Below are 14425 nucleotides of genomic sequence, written 5' to 3' on the forward strand. Positions count from 1 at the left end.
CACCATATTCTTGCACACAAAAGTTTTTTCATTTTCTGTGCAAAAGAATCCAGATATAAAGGCCACCCAACAGAACTAGTGACATCCCAAATTTGTCCAGTATACTGATGGAACACCAATGCATTTGACCCCCTACAGGAACAGTATCAAGCTGTAATCTATTGATCACCAAGGGTTAGGCAAATCGCGTTGTTCCCTATGAACAATGATGTTTTCGATGCACAATTTGTTTTCTCCTTTGTTAAATTGGAAATAAAAGCTCCATTATACATGTGGATATGTTGATAGGGTGAGCTTTCCTCCAAATTTTCTCAGTTATAATTTTACATAGAAGAATGCGGATGCTTTTCCAAGGAACCATCCTAGCAATGAATCTTTCCATTTTTCCTCCCTTGATCTGAAAATCTTCTGAGGTGGATTGATAAGAATCTCCCTACCATATGAATTGGTTCAAAATATCTAAGTTCATAATCCAATTCCTCTGATTTGAATAAATTCCTCCAAGTTGATTTCAAATTTTCCTTAAGTTTCTCCTGGACACTGATTACTGTCTGCAAAAGTATCTTCTATTCCAATTCCAAGAGATTTTTCCACTTCTTGAGATGAGTGATTTCCAAAAGAATCCTTGAATACAGACCAGAGATCAACAGAAACAGCAAGTATCCCCCCCCTAGAATTTAGCAAATTTTCAGTTTCTCTTGAAGAACAGCGTCAGCAGAAGAATCCAATCCTGCACCTAGAGCAAATTAAATTCCCGCTGGAGACTCCAGACAGTAAGTTACTAGAACAGAGAAGCTTGACATAGTCCTAAATCTCCTTACACACATCAAGATGCATGCACGTCCATGTAATTTGAGATTTCATCGAATTCCACGGAAGTGAAACAATCAATGCATCTTTTCGAATCCAATCTCATTCTTCTTGTTTTTGATGGTCTAGTCTGAAAGAGATGTTTGGATTGGCCTAGTCTGCAAATAATTATTTCTGCTCAATTTCTGGGTCATAACTGTGGGCAATGAGGAGGGAGTCAAACTTTTGGGATTCATGGACTCCAACCTAACAAACGAAAGCAAGACCAGTGATGAACAAGACAAACAACCACGCCAACAGATAGAATCACAAGCATAATGACACGGCTACTGCTCCTGCACTGATGGCCTTAGCTACTATCAGTGGACAAACGCTGAGGATGCCAAACACTTGCTAATATAGTTCATCTGATATGACTCTGTGCAAACAATAAAAAAGGCTGGAACTTTGGGCTTAAGACCATAGCAACTGACTTGATATCATGGTCCAGGAAGATTCAAGCCATGAAAAATCAAATCAGAGCCAAAACAGGCTTTTTGGAAGCCTTGCGCGCCAGGGTGCAGTATTGGAGATGTCAGCCTGTGATCTTGAGGGTGCTGGGGGCAGTGCCAGCAATGACTATTCAAGGACTGGTAGATTGACAAGGCTCGTGAACTCCTGTTGGTTTTCCAAAAAGATGAATGGACCATGCTCTAATAACATGTTAACAGAGTGTAGTAAAATGGATAACCTAACACGGTGATAGGTCTCCCTCTCTACTCATAATATATCTCCTGTCCACATTAATGACCATTATACCCCTACAAACCTATACTAACATACAGTGATAACGCAAGTAACCGATAGCAACTGCTTTCATATTAAGCTTGCCTTAGTTAATACATTTTGATTGTCTAACGTGATTTGGTAGTTTTTTTTCTTGACTTATTAATTAAGATTTTAAGGATCAGACTTTGTATTGTTTAGTGCACAAGCATGTTGGTGTCAAAATTTATAAAGTTAATATTAACTCAAGTGTCTAATATGTTGAAATATTGGCATAACTAATATACTGAGGGCCTATTCTGTATTATTATTATATTTCTAGTGTGAAGCTATGTGCTTTTATCAGTTTGATGTATAAGAAACAATAAAATTGTTGTGTCACATAACTTAAAAAGTTTTTCGGAGTGTAAATTAGCCCACAAGTCCCTGAAGTTTGACGGAATTGCACTTGTCTTCCTGAATTTGAAATTTTGACATTTTAATCCCTGAAGTTTCACATTCAGCTTCAGGCTAGTTCAAGTCCTTGTTCAGGGTCCTCATAAAAGCTAAAATTGGAATTTTAAGGATCAAACTGTCACAATTTAAACTTCTAGGGGTGAAGTGCAATTCAGCCAAAAAGCAGGGAATTTTGTATTCACCCAAACAATTATTATGTCGGACTAAGGGCTGTAAGATAGGTGACCTTGACATTATTTTGTTGGATGCATGGGCCTTTGGATCCTATTCACTTGTCAATCAAGGCAGGTCACTGGTTTTATTAGTGAAAATGTTATCCCAAATGTAATTGTAAAAAAAATGGTTCCATCCCCCCTCTCTTCCATTTTTAGCTCACGAAATAATATGCATCGCTTGGAGGATGGAGGTTGTCAACATTTTCTTTAACTGCAGGTCATTTTTCCAGCTCTTGATATACGTGTGAAGAATGTGGCGCGAACTTACTCCCTGGAGCACGAGGGAGAAAGTGTTCTGTTCGATCAATTATTTGAGCTACTGAATTCAAATATGCAAAGTGATGAAAGCCACCGTAGAGAGTTAGCATCCTGTACAGGAGCCCTTCAAACATCTATTAGCCAGCACATGTTCAAGGAAGAAGAACAGGTATATGAATTTAATCTATTTATATGTATAAAAAAACATATATATATATATATATATATATATTGCTAGGGGGTGGGGGCGGGGGGAGTGGGAAGGGTAGGGTTAATGGAATTTCAACATCATGGAATTCACTTTTTCAATTGTCTTTTGACTGGGTCTGTTCAATATCCAGTTCATGATTTAAATTTCTGAATGGTTGATTAGAAATTTTGTGTTCTTTTCATGTTCTTCAATTTCATTTGAGTGTCGTCTTCATTTGTGTGCTTTTTTTTTTAACGGCTATGATGTCTGGTGGCATATAGGTTTCAGTATACATGGTTCCTATGATATGTTGTCCTCGATATGGCATTCAATTCTTGGATACTGCATTCGCTTCAGCATGTGGCTATTTCTAGCATTATTCATGGTCAGTCAAATGTCTAACTTAGTAAATAAGGTGCCATTAGGTTCCATATTTCAAGAACTCATGCTATGTAAAATGTTTTGCTTTGTGAAATGCTCGTGACTTACATTTTGTTATTAAACTGCATTTATCTTCTATGCCTTTAAAGTTTTTTCCAAGTCATGCCAGCAGTATATGTCCAGTGCTGAAACTATGTAAGATCGTCCAGACTTCGTATTTTATTCATTTATGGCTCAACCGAAACACACAACGAAGACTCCTTAGTGGAAGAGGAAATTCTCTTAATGACAGCCTAGTAGACTAATTTGGTACTGAAGAGGTCAAGATGAAGTTGATAAGCAATGATCACATGTGAATAAGTTCATATGTGCCTTTTCAACAAACTCATATGTGAATTTTTTTTCAAGCTCATCATATATGCATTTTTTTTTAACAAGCTCATATGTGCCTTTTCTTTTATGTTGTGTAAGTTTGCTAACTGCATATTCATGTGATGGTTCCATGTTGCTAATCTTGCCCTGTCATCTGCCCTGCTATCATTGCAAAGTTTGATATTGTGAATTAAAAATATATGTTGTCTTACATGCCTGCTTTTTGATTTTGGCAGGTCTTCCCCCTGCTTACTGAGAAGTTTTCATTTGAAGAGCAGGCATCATTGGTATGGCAGTTTCTGTGCAGCATTCCTGTAAATATGATGGCAGAGTTTCTTCCATGGCTTTCTTCTTCTATTTCATCTGATGATAACGAGGATATGCATAATTGCTTGTGCAAGATAATTCCGGAAGAGAAACTTCTTCAGCAGGTGAGGTTTCATTTGGATGTGAACCGCATTTTTGGATGCATGAATTGCATTTTTGGATTTTTCGTTATACAAGAATATAATATGTTCTTGGCTAATTTTAACCTGTTCTATGTGCAGGTTATTTTTAACTGGATGGAAGGGGTAAAAGATTATAACATGCGTGGTAGTCATGGTGATAATTCTAAGATCCAGTGCTCGATTGATTCTGGAGCTAGTTCTTTAATCAGACCAACTAAAAAGGGGTGCTGTGCATGTGAAAGTTCCAAGACTGGTAAGCGGAAATTTGGGGATTTGGACTCCAACCTTGCTAATTCCACTTTGGCATCTCCAATAGATGAAATATTGCTTTGGCACAATGCCATAAAAGGAGAGTTGAGTGATATTGCTGAGACGGCTAGGAAGATACAGTTTTCTAGTGATTTTTCTGATTTATCTGCATTTGACAAGAGGCTGCAATTTATTGCAGAAGTTTGCATTTTTCACAGGTATAATTTTCTTTTGTATTTTCCGCCCTTTTTTGATGCTACTTTTTAGGTGAACATTATTTCTGCTAAATATGACATGAGCCTCATACTTCATTATTGTCGTGGTTGGTTTATTTAGCCTTGTGGTTAAGGAGAAAAATGGTCAGTACATCCTCCATTCCTTGATGGTCATAGCCTTTATGCAAAGAATGTTCACTGCTTTATCTTGATCCTAAAACTTTAAAAATTTTATGTTCCTCCTTACTCCTTAGAGTTTAACTCCACCAAAGTATAAAAATATTGTTAAATTTCCAAATGACATGCATATACAAAATACATACAACAAACAAAATAGCAATATACATTTAAATTTTAACCAAAAAAAAAAATCATATTTCATTGTATGCTTTCTCTAAACAATAAATATTAAAGGAAGGAGTCAAGAAAGTTAATAAAATTAAACTTTATGTTGTGGAGGATTTCTTGTTCTCATTCTTCTGGTACATTCTTCATTTTTTTTTTCTTTCTAATAAATTCATCTTCTTTTGCTATAAAAAAAAATTGAAATTTATGTTGTTTTAAGGAGAGGAATCAAGAAAAAATAATAAAAAACTGAACTTTTACTGTTTATCAACAATAGAAAACATATTTCATGCATAATCTAATTAAGAAGCAAAAAAAAAAAAAGCAAAAAAACAAAAAGAAATGAAGATAGTTGAGCAATCTACTAAAAAAAACGATGGTTTATATCTTAACAACACAACGGCATGAGAATACCGCCTTAGCACACCAATTTTCTTCCCCTTCTTCTCAATGGCAAAACATTATATTCCTCCAAGGGTGGAGAACGGTTTTGTGAGGCAACAAAGGACCTAAAGTTCTGTTTTCTTGTTTCAGCAAAGAACTGACTTAAAGAAGGAATGGAAGGCAATCATGTAAAAAAGCAAAGGAAAGGTTGTCTTTGGAAGGCTTTAAACCATTCGGGTCTGACTAGATCTGATAATTGATCATTCATATTGATTCTTTAGATTCAGTGGGTGAATTAATAGATTTGATAACAATTCAGTTTTTTTTTTAGTTCTCCAGTAAGATTTGAATCAATTTTGATGTGGAATTGATTCGAATTGCGAATCATAATATTCTAACAACTATGGTTTTAGTTATGATTAGGTAAGTCACCATTGTCATGCCTAAAATTTTAATTCCTCTTTTTTCCTCATTAAAAGAGCAATGTGCTATTACTGTGCAACATTGGAAGTTGAGGAAGTTTGTAGGACGTGTGCATATTCAGGACACCCTATGGTGTGTGTGTGACTTTTTTGCGTGTATAATGAAACGTTATCTTGTAAATATTATGTTTTGTGTATTTTTATCTACTGACATCCTTCGCATCTTGTATATATATGTTAATTGTTCTTCACTTAAGCAATATAGGCTATTCAGCCATGTCCCATCTGTCCCCTGCATCATTTATTGGAGTTGATTGTGTCTGTAATGTCAAATTTCTCTCCTCTTCTAGCAAAATTCTAGACATTTTGAGAGTTTGTCTAACACTTGCTGAGGAGTGTTGCATGACATGGTTTTTGGTGCCTATATGATCTTGTACAACTCGGTAGGGATGGCATCATGGTACCTGCCCTGTCCTGCCATTAATGGAATAGGGATGATGTGCAATTTGGCTTGGTATGAAAATGGGAGGGTTGGGACATGCTAGCATTTTGATCGTCCTGTCTCATCTTGGCTTGCACACATAGCGCAGTAGAATAGTTAATTTTCTATGAGCATCTACTAAGATGCAGCAGAATTGTGATATAAAACATAGTGAGCACTAATAAATTACACAGCAGTTCTGTTTAAGAATTCAGCGTCAGATCCATAGTTCAGAAATGGAGTAAATGGAAGAAGGATGACAATGGCCTCATTTCTATTCAAAAACAACTCTGACCATGTACAACACTTTGAGGAACTCTTATGAAAATTTACATTTCAAGTAATGATAATTTAAGAGAGTTCCCTTCCTTCTGCTTCACAAACTTCAAGGTTTATGATGTTGTCTGTTGCATTTGGTAAAGCATTAAGAAATTTAATTATACGATATACATGCTATCCTTGTTCATTTTTTTCAGCCTGTGCCTTCCTGCCAACTCCCTGACCTTGTGAAATGGAATGGCTCTCTTCTATGGGATTAAAGAGGGTTGATGTTAGTAGTGGGCACTTAGGTGAAGCATGTTGCCTGCTAGAAATTTGGGCACTGCTTGGCCTAGATCGAGCTTGTTTGGGAAATCAAGCCAAGCCTGCACCTGATTTTGGAATTTTGGCTATTCAATCTGGTGCACTAACACAACATGGTACACATTGAAAGGGCTTATTAACATGTGTAGGTGTGTTAAATTATGAAATACAATGAAATGAGTTGCTACAAATGGCAGACTCAATGAAAGGTGATTTCTGGGATAATTCAGTCTGCCTTGTTTTAGTGTTAAATGTTCTAGTACAAGTCAAAGCAAAGAAAAACTAGCTGAAGAGCTTGACAGATGTAAGAGGGACTGTCAAAGTCTTAGTTTAAAGCACTTTCAAAACTCAAGGTATCATAGGTTTTTTGCCCAACTTGAAATTCTCTAATTCCAACAAAACTTGAGGACGTTTCTATTTGATGAACAAGCTTTCTTTTTTGGTTGGGCCAGTTTGCGTGGCAGGCTTCCCTGGAACCAAGCTAATAGCTGTCAAGTCTACTTCTGAATGACCCAAGACTAGTTATACCCTTAATGAGATCAGCTAAACAAAAACAAACCCAATGGTGGCCAGGTTGGGTTGGTTTGGTCCCAATCTTGCAATGGATGTACTGGATTCTTACATACAGCTGCTTGCTAGATATTTAAGTATTCATACCCTTAAATTTCTACAGTTATTGTATCTGCTGTCCATATATATGTTAAATGATATTTAACTGAAAGAATTACCATAAAACAATGCATATGTAAATTTTCGTTCTTTAACAGTTTGTGGGCATTTAATCTCCCCCCTCCTCCCTCCCCAAAACACCATTATTGACTGTCAGCAGGCTTCTCGGACGTTGTGCATAGCCAATTTGGTCCTCTCTCATGCGAGGTGGCAAATGAAGGTAGATGGTCATGGAAGGAATTTCAACTTGGTTCTTGATGGAGAACAAGACGATCTGCTGTGGATCACTGAATATCTAAGGCTAGAAGGGTTTCCGTCTTCGTGGAGATGGAAGAGGTGGACAGTTGTCTTAGATCTTGGGTCGATTCCCGGGCCAGACCTCTTTGTTAATTTTGAAGGAGGAGAAAGGGGGAGAAAACCCAATTGCTACAATCCCATCTGGGATCGCCTAGATGAATCCTTTTTCACAAATTTGCACGACCTTGTGCAATATCCTCTTTTAGATGGAGGGTAGTAGAATCCTTATTATCTCATTCTAAGCTATTCGAGGTCTATCCCTGCCCCTTTTATCCATTTACATTAACTGGCTTGCTCCTCTTCGCTAGCGGATTATTTGGCTTACATTGCAGGTGTCCACACCATCTAGGCCGCCTCTTCTCTATCTTATATTCTATAGGTGCTATGTCTAACTTATAACAAATATGTTCATTTCTTACTTTTGTCTTTTAGAGTTGTACCCAACATTTTGGTCCATATAGCATGGTTGATAGCCATTTCATAGAACTTTTCTTTTAATTTTATGGGTATTCTATGATCACACAACATGCCCGAAGCACTTCTCCATTTTATCCAGCTTGCTTTAACTCTATGTGCAACATCATTAATTTCTCCTTCAACTTGCATAATCGGTTCAAGGCTTGGAAATCTACTAGTGCTATTTGTTTCTTGATCAAGTCTAATCTTTATTTTCATGACTTGAATTACATTTCATATATTCTATCTTACTTCTTATCTACTTTTACTCTACTTCTAGTTTCATCAACCAAGACAATATCTACAACAACATACACCATGGAGCCTCATCTTGAATACTCCTATGTTCATCCATCACTGATGCAAAAAGATAAGGATTCATAGTAGACCCTTGATGTGCACCTATTGTGATTAAGAATCCCCTAAACTCTCTTCTTGTCCCAACGCTGGTCATTACTATATTATACATATCCTTAATGACATCAATATACCCGTACTCCCTTTTTTTTTTCGAGTGTCTATGGAACTTCCCAAAGTTCCCTGTCATAGGCTTTCTCTAGGTCAATAAAACCATGTGCAAGCCCCTCTTCTTTTCCCTAAACTTCTATATAGCTTTTGTAGTTGATCACCTAGGTGTAAAACCAAATTGATTTTTTTAATTCCTTGTTTATAACCTTAGTCTTTATTCAATTATCTTTTCTCAAAGCTTCATTATACACCCCATACATTTAATTCCATGATAGTTGAAAATAATCTACTTTTTTTTTTTTTTTTTCTGTATAGGTGTTGAAGTGATTTTTCTCCATTCATCTAATATTTTCTTAGTTCTTATAGTTGTGTTAAAGAAATTAGTTAACCCAATAATTTCCATTATCGTTGAGGCATTTATTTGGTCCTATATCTTTTCCATTTTTATCTTTCTTAATGCAAACTTAACTTCATTAAAATAAAAATTTGTAGATAAATTTCTAATTTTTCAGCCTTTCCCTCATTTGTCAATTCTAAGTTTAAGCATTCTGCTTGGTTTTCATTAGCCATCTTTCCTTTTTGTTGTCTTCTTTAACTAAAACACTACCATCCTCATTTTTTAGACATTTGATATTACCTAAGTACTTGCTCTTTCTTTGTCTAGCTCTGGCAAGTTTAAATGTCTTTTTCTCCTCCTTTTTATCTAGTATAATATATAAATTATTATATGGTAAAATCCAACAACACTCCTTGACTTTTCCGAACAAGACACTCCACCTCCTAAAGTTTAATTTTATTGACAAAATGAACCTTCTGTTTGTTGGCCATTAGTCAACCATTAAGTCTAGTGAAAAAAATAAAATTTTAGCCTTAATAAAATGACAATTTTACCCTTCAATTCAATTTTAATAAAATAAATTAATAAAATTACATTAATTTAATAAATGAAGTTGGGAAAATTGGTCTCTTAAGTACAATATGTTTTGAACATTGGACTTTTAAGTGGATCGAACAACTAGTGACTAATTTGAGTCAATTGGTGACATAAGCATGATAATATAATTAAATTATTATTTGAAAAAAAATTGAAAATATATGAAAAGTGAATAAATAATACTAGCAATTCTAAAAAAAATTCTTAGATAATTATATTGTTCTAAAATATTTGTTTTATACATTTTGTGCAAATTAAATGACTAAATATATCTTTAAAAATTGAAATATAGTTTAAAAATTGGCTTGGATCAGCTGGTTGGTCGAATTGCGGCTCGTTTTTTTTTTTTTTTGGGTTCTAGTTGAATGTCATATTTAATAACATAGCAACTTGAATAAAATTAGGAAAAATTAGTGGATTGCCTCAAAGAAAGGTTAACCAATTAGCATAAATTTGAGTTTTCTTTATCCATTTTACGCATAAAAGATTTAACATTCAATTTTATAATTTATGTTTATAAAGCATGGATTTTGAAATTTTAGTTTATGTTTTTTTTTTTAAACACTATGATTTGTTACTTGAATTTTAAAATATTGAACAATGTTTTATTTGTTTTATGATGTGTGTAGTCATTAATTTTTTTGAAAATTGCATCCGGCAAGCTTTTTGTAGCATTTTAATGACTAGGTATTTTTATGATCTATGAGTTTTATTTATTTCATATGTTTTTTTTTAAAAAAAATTGAAGTAATAATGGAATTTTTTTTGCTATGCTGATGTCATTTGGTTAATTCAGATCGGTAATTTGAGAATCGATTAGGTTTTTGATTCGCTTAGTCAGTTTTCAAGACATTATATTGACAAATTTTCTCAATTTAATTTATTAAATTGATGTCATTTTAAAATATTATTTTATTATTATACGGGTAAAATTCATTTTTTTACATATACTTAATTGTTAATTGATGGTCAACGAACAAAAGGTTCATTTGGTTTATAAATTAAGGAATGAACATATTCGTGGTAAGTTAGGTGTAACTTCTATAGAAGATAAGATAAGGGAGGGACGACTCAGATGGTATGGACACTTGCAACGTAGGCCACATAGTGCACATGTGAGGAAGAGTGATTTAGTTTTTGTCGGGGGCAGTAGAAGGGGTAGGGGTAAACCTAAAATAACTTGGGAGGAGATAGTGAGTAAGGATTTAATATCCTTGAATCTATCAAAAGAAATGGTCCATGATCGCATAAATTGGCGGAAAAGGATTCATATAGCCGACCCCACTTAGTGGGACTAAGGCTTGGTTTTGTTGTTGTTGTTGTTATTATATCCTTTATATTTAGCTTCACTAAAGGCCTTGTTTTGATCTTTTCTCACCACTTTATACTTTTCCAAGTTTTCCATGTTTCTATATTTTTGCCATGCCTTAAGTAAGATTCTTCTTGTCCTTGCAGCTCTTTTGGATGTCTTGATCCTACCATCAACTTTCTTTTCTTGTTATAATCTTTCTAGATTCACCTAAAACTTCTTTTACTATCTTTTAATAGGATGGGCTATCTTACTATAAAGAGTGTTTGCGTCTATGTTATCTCCTAGTTCGCCATCTTTGATAATTTTATCTTTAAATTTTACTATATTTTCTCTCTTTAGGTTCTACTACCTAGTTCTCTTACATTGATCTATGTTACCCTTTTTTTTCCACTTTTTTATGTATATATCTAATAATAATACTCTTATATTGTGTTAAGCTTTCACGCTAGATAACTTTACAATCATTTCATGATAAATGATCTATCCTCCTGGTAAACAAAAAATCAATTTGACTTTCAATTTGTCCACTCTTGAAGGTTATTAAGTGCTCTTCTCTCTTTTTAAAGCATGTATTCATTGTTATAAGATTATATGAGATGGCAAAGTCCAAAGATTATATGCCTGGACTCAGTTTTATCTTCATATCCATGTCTTCCATGTATCCTCCCATTACCTTGATTGTCTTGTGCAATGTGATCATTCAAATATGCTCCTATGAACATTTTCTCAATTCTTGATATCCCCAATATAATGTTATTCATATCTTTTCAAAATTGTCTTCTAAGGACCTATTTGGTATTGTCGCTGTTTTCTGTTTCTATTTCTCCACTGTGAAAAAATAGATTATAAAAACTCGCTTGTTTCTGTTGTTGGTTTTCAGTTTTTTGAAAATCTGATTTAGTGGTTTTCAGTTGTATTGACAACCTTTTGCGAGAAATTTTAATATCCATAAATAGTTTTTTTTGGATTAAATTATTCATTTTATATATTTTTAAATTAAAATAAAAAATTAAATGATCATATAAATTTAAATATAATTTTTTAAAAATATACATAAATTTTAAAAAATAATGATAAAGCTAATTGCAAAACACTTTTACTATTTTTCAATTGTCATGTCCAATAAAAGTTTTATTGTAAAATAAATTTTGGAAGTAGAACAATTATAGTCATTTTTTTAATGTGTATTATTTGTAATTTTATTATTTTAATCATATTTTTATAATATTTTGATTTAAAGATGAAAATGAGCATTTTTTTTAATTAAGTTTTTAATTTGTATTAGTTTTGTAAATATTAACCAAACAGGTTGCTGGTTTCTAGTTTTTAGTTTCTGTTTTTGGTTTTTGGTTTTTGGTTTTTGTTTCTAGTTTTCGTTTCTCTAATTTTTGACAATGATACCAAACGGCCCCTAAAGTTTTCTGCTGAGCCTATTTGAGGAGGATAGGAAATACTGACCATTTCTTGCAACTTGGTTGAGTGTTTCCATGCGCTCTTTCACTTGAGTGGTCATAGGAGACTCAAGGCTTGGCTGACAGCTGGATCCCCATTGGTTCTATTCTGAAAATAATGGGCCATCCTCTCCTAGGCCCAAGGTGTTCAACTGCTTTAAGTACTTTGGCGAGAGCCTTCCTTAGGCCCAAAAGCTCCCTCCCCTTGTTCAACCCAAAACCAAGCCCTTTTGATTCGTTCAATAAAAATACAGGCCTGAATCCCTCTTTACCTCTTCTTTAACCCTGGGCCTAACATACCCCCTGATTCCTTTTAAGTAGATCAAACCAGCTTCGTCTATCACTCTCTATGTAATGCAGAAATAGCCTCTCAAACTGAGAAAGAAGGGACCAACTAGGATGTTTCCCCAAGGTGTCTGGTTAAAGTTCAAAAGGTTCAGGACTATTTGTAAACCCCCAATCATGGCAACCCTACTCAAAATTGGCCTTGATTGCAGTGAGTGACAAGGCACTCTTGGACTTCAACCCAGTGGAAATGGAATCCACTAAAATTTGAGGAATACAGATAACAGTGATCAGTTCAAGGACCATGTGTCTAACTGGGTTCTTTGGAAGGCTAAGATGGTGAGCAAGGTCAGTCAAGTCTCTTTTAGATGGCTTTGATGACAAATCTATGAGCTTATTTGGGGAGATAGAGGAAAAAAGGAGAGAGGAAGGCAAATAAAACCTTAGGAGGAACGCTAGTAACCGCTAAAAGAAAGATAAGATCAGGGAATTGAAGAGACTGGAATTTCAGTTAACAAGGATGAGAATAGGACTTTTTCAGATCTTGAGGTGGCTGGTTGCAGTAGGGGTTATTGGGAGGACTTATGACCTTAAGACTTATATATTGGAAATTGGAATATTAGGAATATGACTACATAATATTACCAAGCTTTTTTAGCTGGCATGCTTCTGAGGTATAAAGTTTGTCGTTGTAATGTGATCAAACAATGAAAATCATTTACTTCAAAACCACTTGCACTCCTACAAAGATTTAAACAGAGTCAGATACTGTAGATGTAGCTTTTGGTCCTAGAAATTCTGACTCAATCTTGGATTATATGAAAGAAAAATCAATCCAAGCTTGAAAACAGTATCTTCCATTACCAAGCTCAAGTCTAGCTTAAACCAGACCAAGATACAACTGCTTGAACAGGTCCGGACACTGTTCAGCTTGATTTGTTTACACCTTTTCAAAAGTTCTCATGTTTGTTGCTATTCTACAAAGTGGTCAGTAATCACATTGCTTCTGCTTCTTAATTTATTTTTCCTAAAGAGTAAAGAATAATTAGATAGATTAAATTTTGGAGGTGATGTTAGCTTAAAAAAGACCAAAGATCAACTGCTTGAAAAGGTCCGGACACTGTTCAGCTTGATTTGTTTACACCCTTTCAAAAGTTCTCATGTTTGTTGCTATTCTACAAAGTGGTCAGTGATCACATTGCTTCTGCTTCTTAATTTATTTTCCATGAGTAAAGAATAATTAGATAGATTGAATTTTGGAGGTGATGTTAGCTTTTTTATGCCATTTCATGTTAGGAAATGAGTTTCTCTGTCACTCCTCTGATTGCAGTATTGCTGAGGATAAAGTTATATTCCCTGCCGTAGATGCAGAACTCTCTTTTGCACAGGAGCATGCTGAAGAAGAAAGTCAATTTGACAAGTTCAGGTGCTTGATTGAAAGTATTCAGAATGCTGGAGTCAAGTCATCTTCGGCTGATTTCTATACAAAATTGTGTGCGCATGCTGATCAAATTATGGACACCATACAGAAACACTTCTACAATGAGGAGGTTCAGGTGAATAATTTTGTTCATTCAGTAAATTCTTTGTGGTTTAGCTTGACTACGGGTGGGGAGGCACAGACTGCTCTCTGCACTTGTTCTTCTGATTTCTTTCCCTAAAATCCATCTACTGTAATTTTTTTTGTTCTATAGGTTCTTCCACTCGCTAGAAAGCATTTTAGCCCCAAAAGACAACGAGAACTTCTGTATCAAAGCTTATGCGTAATGCCCTTGAAATTGATTGAGTGTGTCTTGCCGTGGTTGGTGGGTTCACTCAGTGAAGAAGAAGCAAGATCGTTTCTTCGAAATATGTATTTGGCAGGTTTTCTAACAGTTCTTTGCCACTTTGAATTCATTTTTAAATGATTTTAGTTTTTTCAAGGAGGTTATGGTCTTAGGCTTGCATTTTCTCTCTGGCTACCTTTTCCTAACCTTTTC

At 34.7% G+C, this 14425-nt stretch overlaps 1 protein-coding gene across 1 annotated transcript in view; it reads left to right on the top strand.

The window, feature by feature from the left end:
• The window catches only part of LOC131152874 (zinc finger protein BRUTUS-like), a 39925-nt gene that overhangs the window by 9572 nt on the left and 15928 nt on the right, over positions 1-14425 (top strand). Inside the window, exons 2-6 of the mRNA XM_058104807.1 lie at positions 2464-2673; positions 3684-3878; positions 3996-4363; positions 13777-14002; positions 14141-14309. Of these exons, the coding sequence (XP_057960790.1) occupies positions 2464-2673; positions 3684-3878; positions 3996-4363; positions 13777-14002; positions 14141-14309 (1168 nt within the window). The remainder of the gene's footprint in view (positions 1-2463; positions 2674-3683; positions 3879-3995; positions 4364-13776; positions 14003-14140; positions 14310-14425) is intronic.

Source organism: Malania oleifera, chromosome 4, assembly GCF_029873635.1.
Source record: "Malania oleifera isolate guangnan ecotype guangnan chromosome 4, ASM2987363v1, whole genome shotgun sequence".
In the NCBI taxonomy this organism is placed as follows: Eukaryota; Viridiplantae; Streptophyta; class Magnoliopsida; order Santalales; family Ximeniaceae; genus Malania; species Malania oleifera.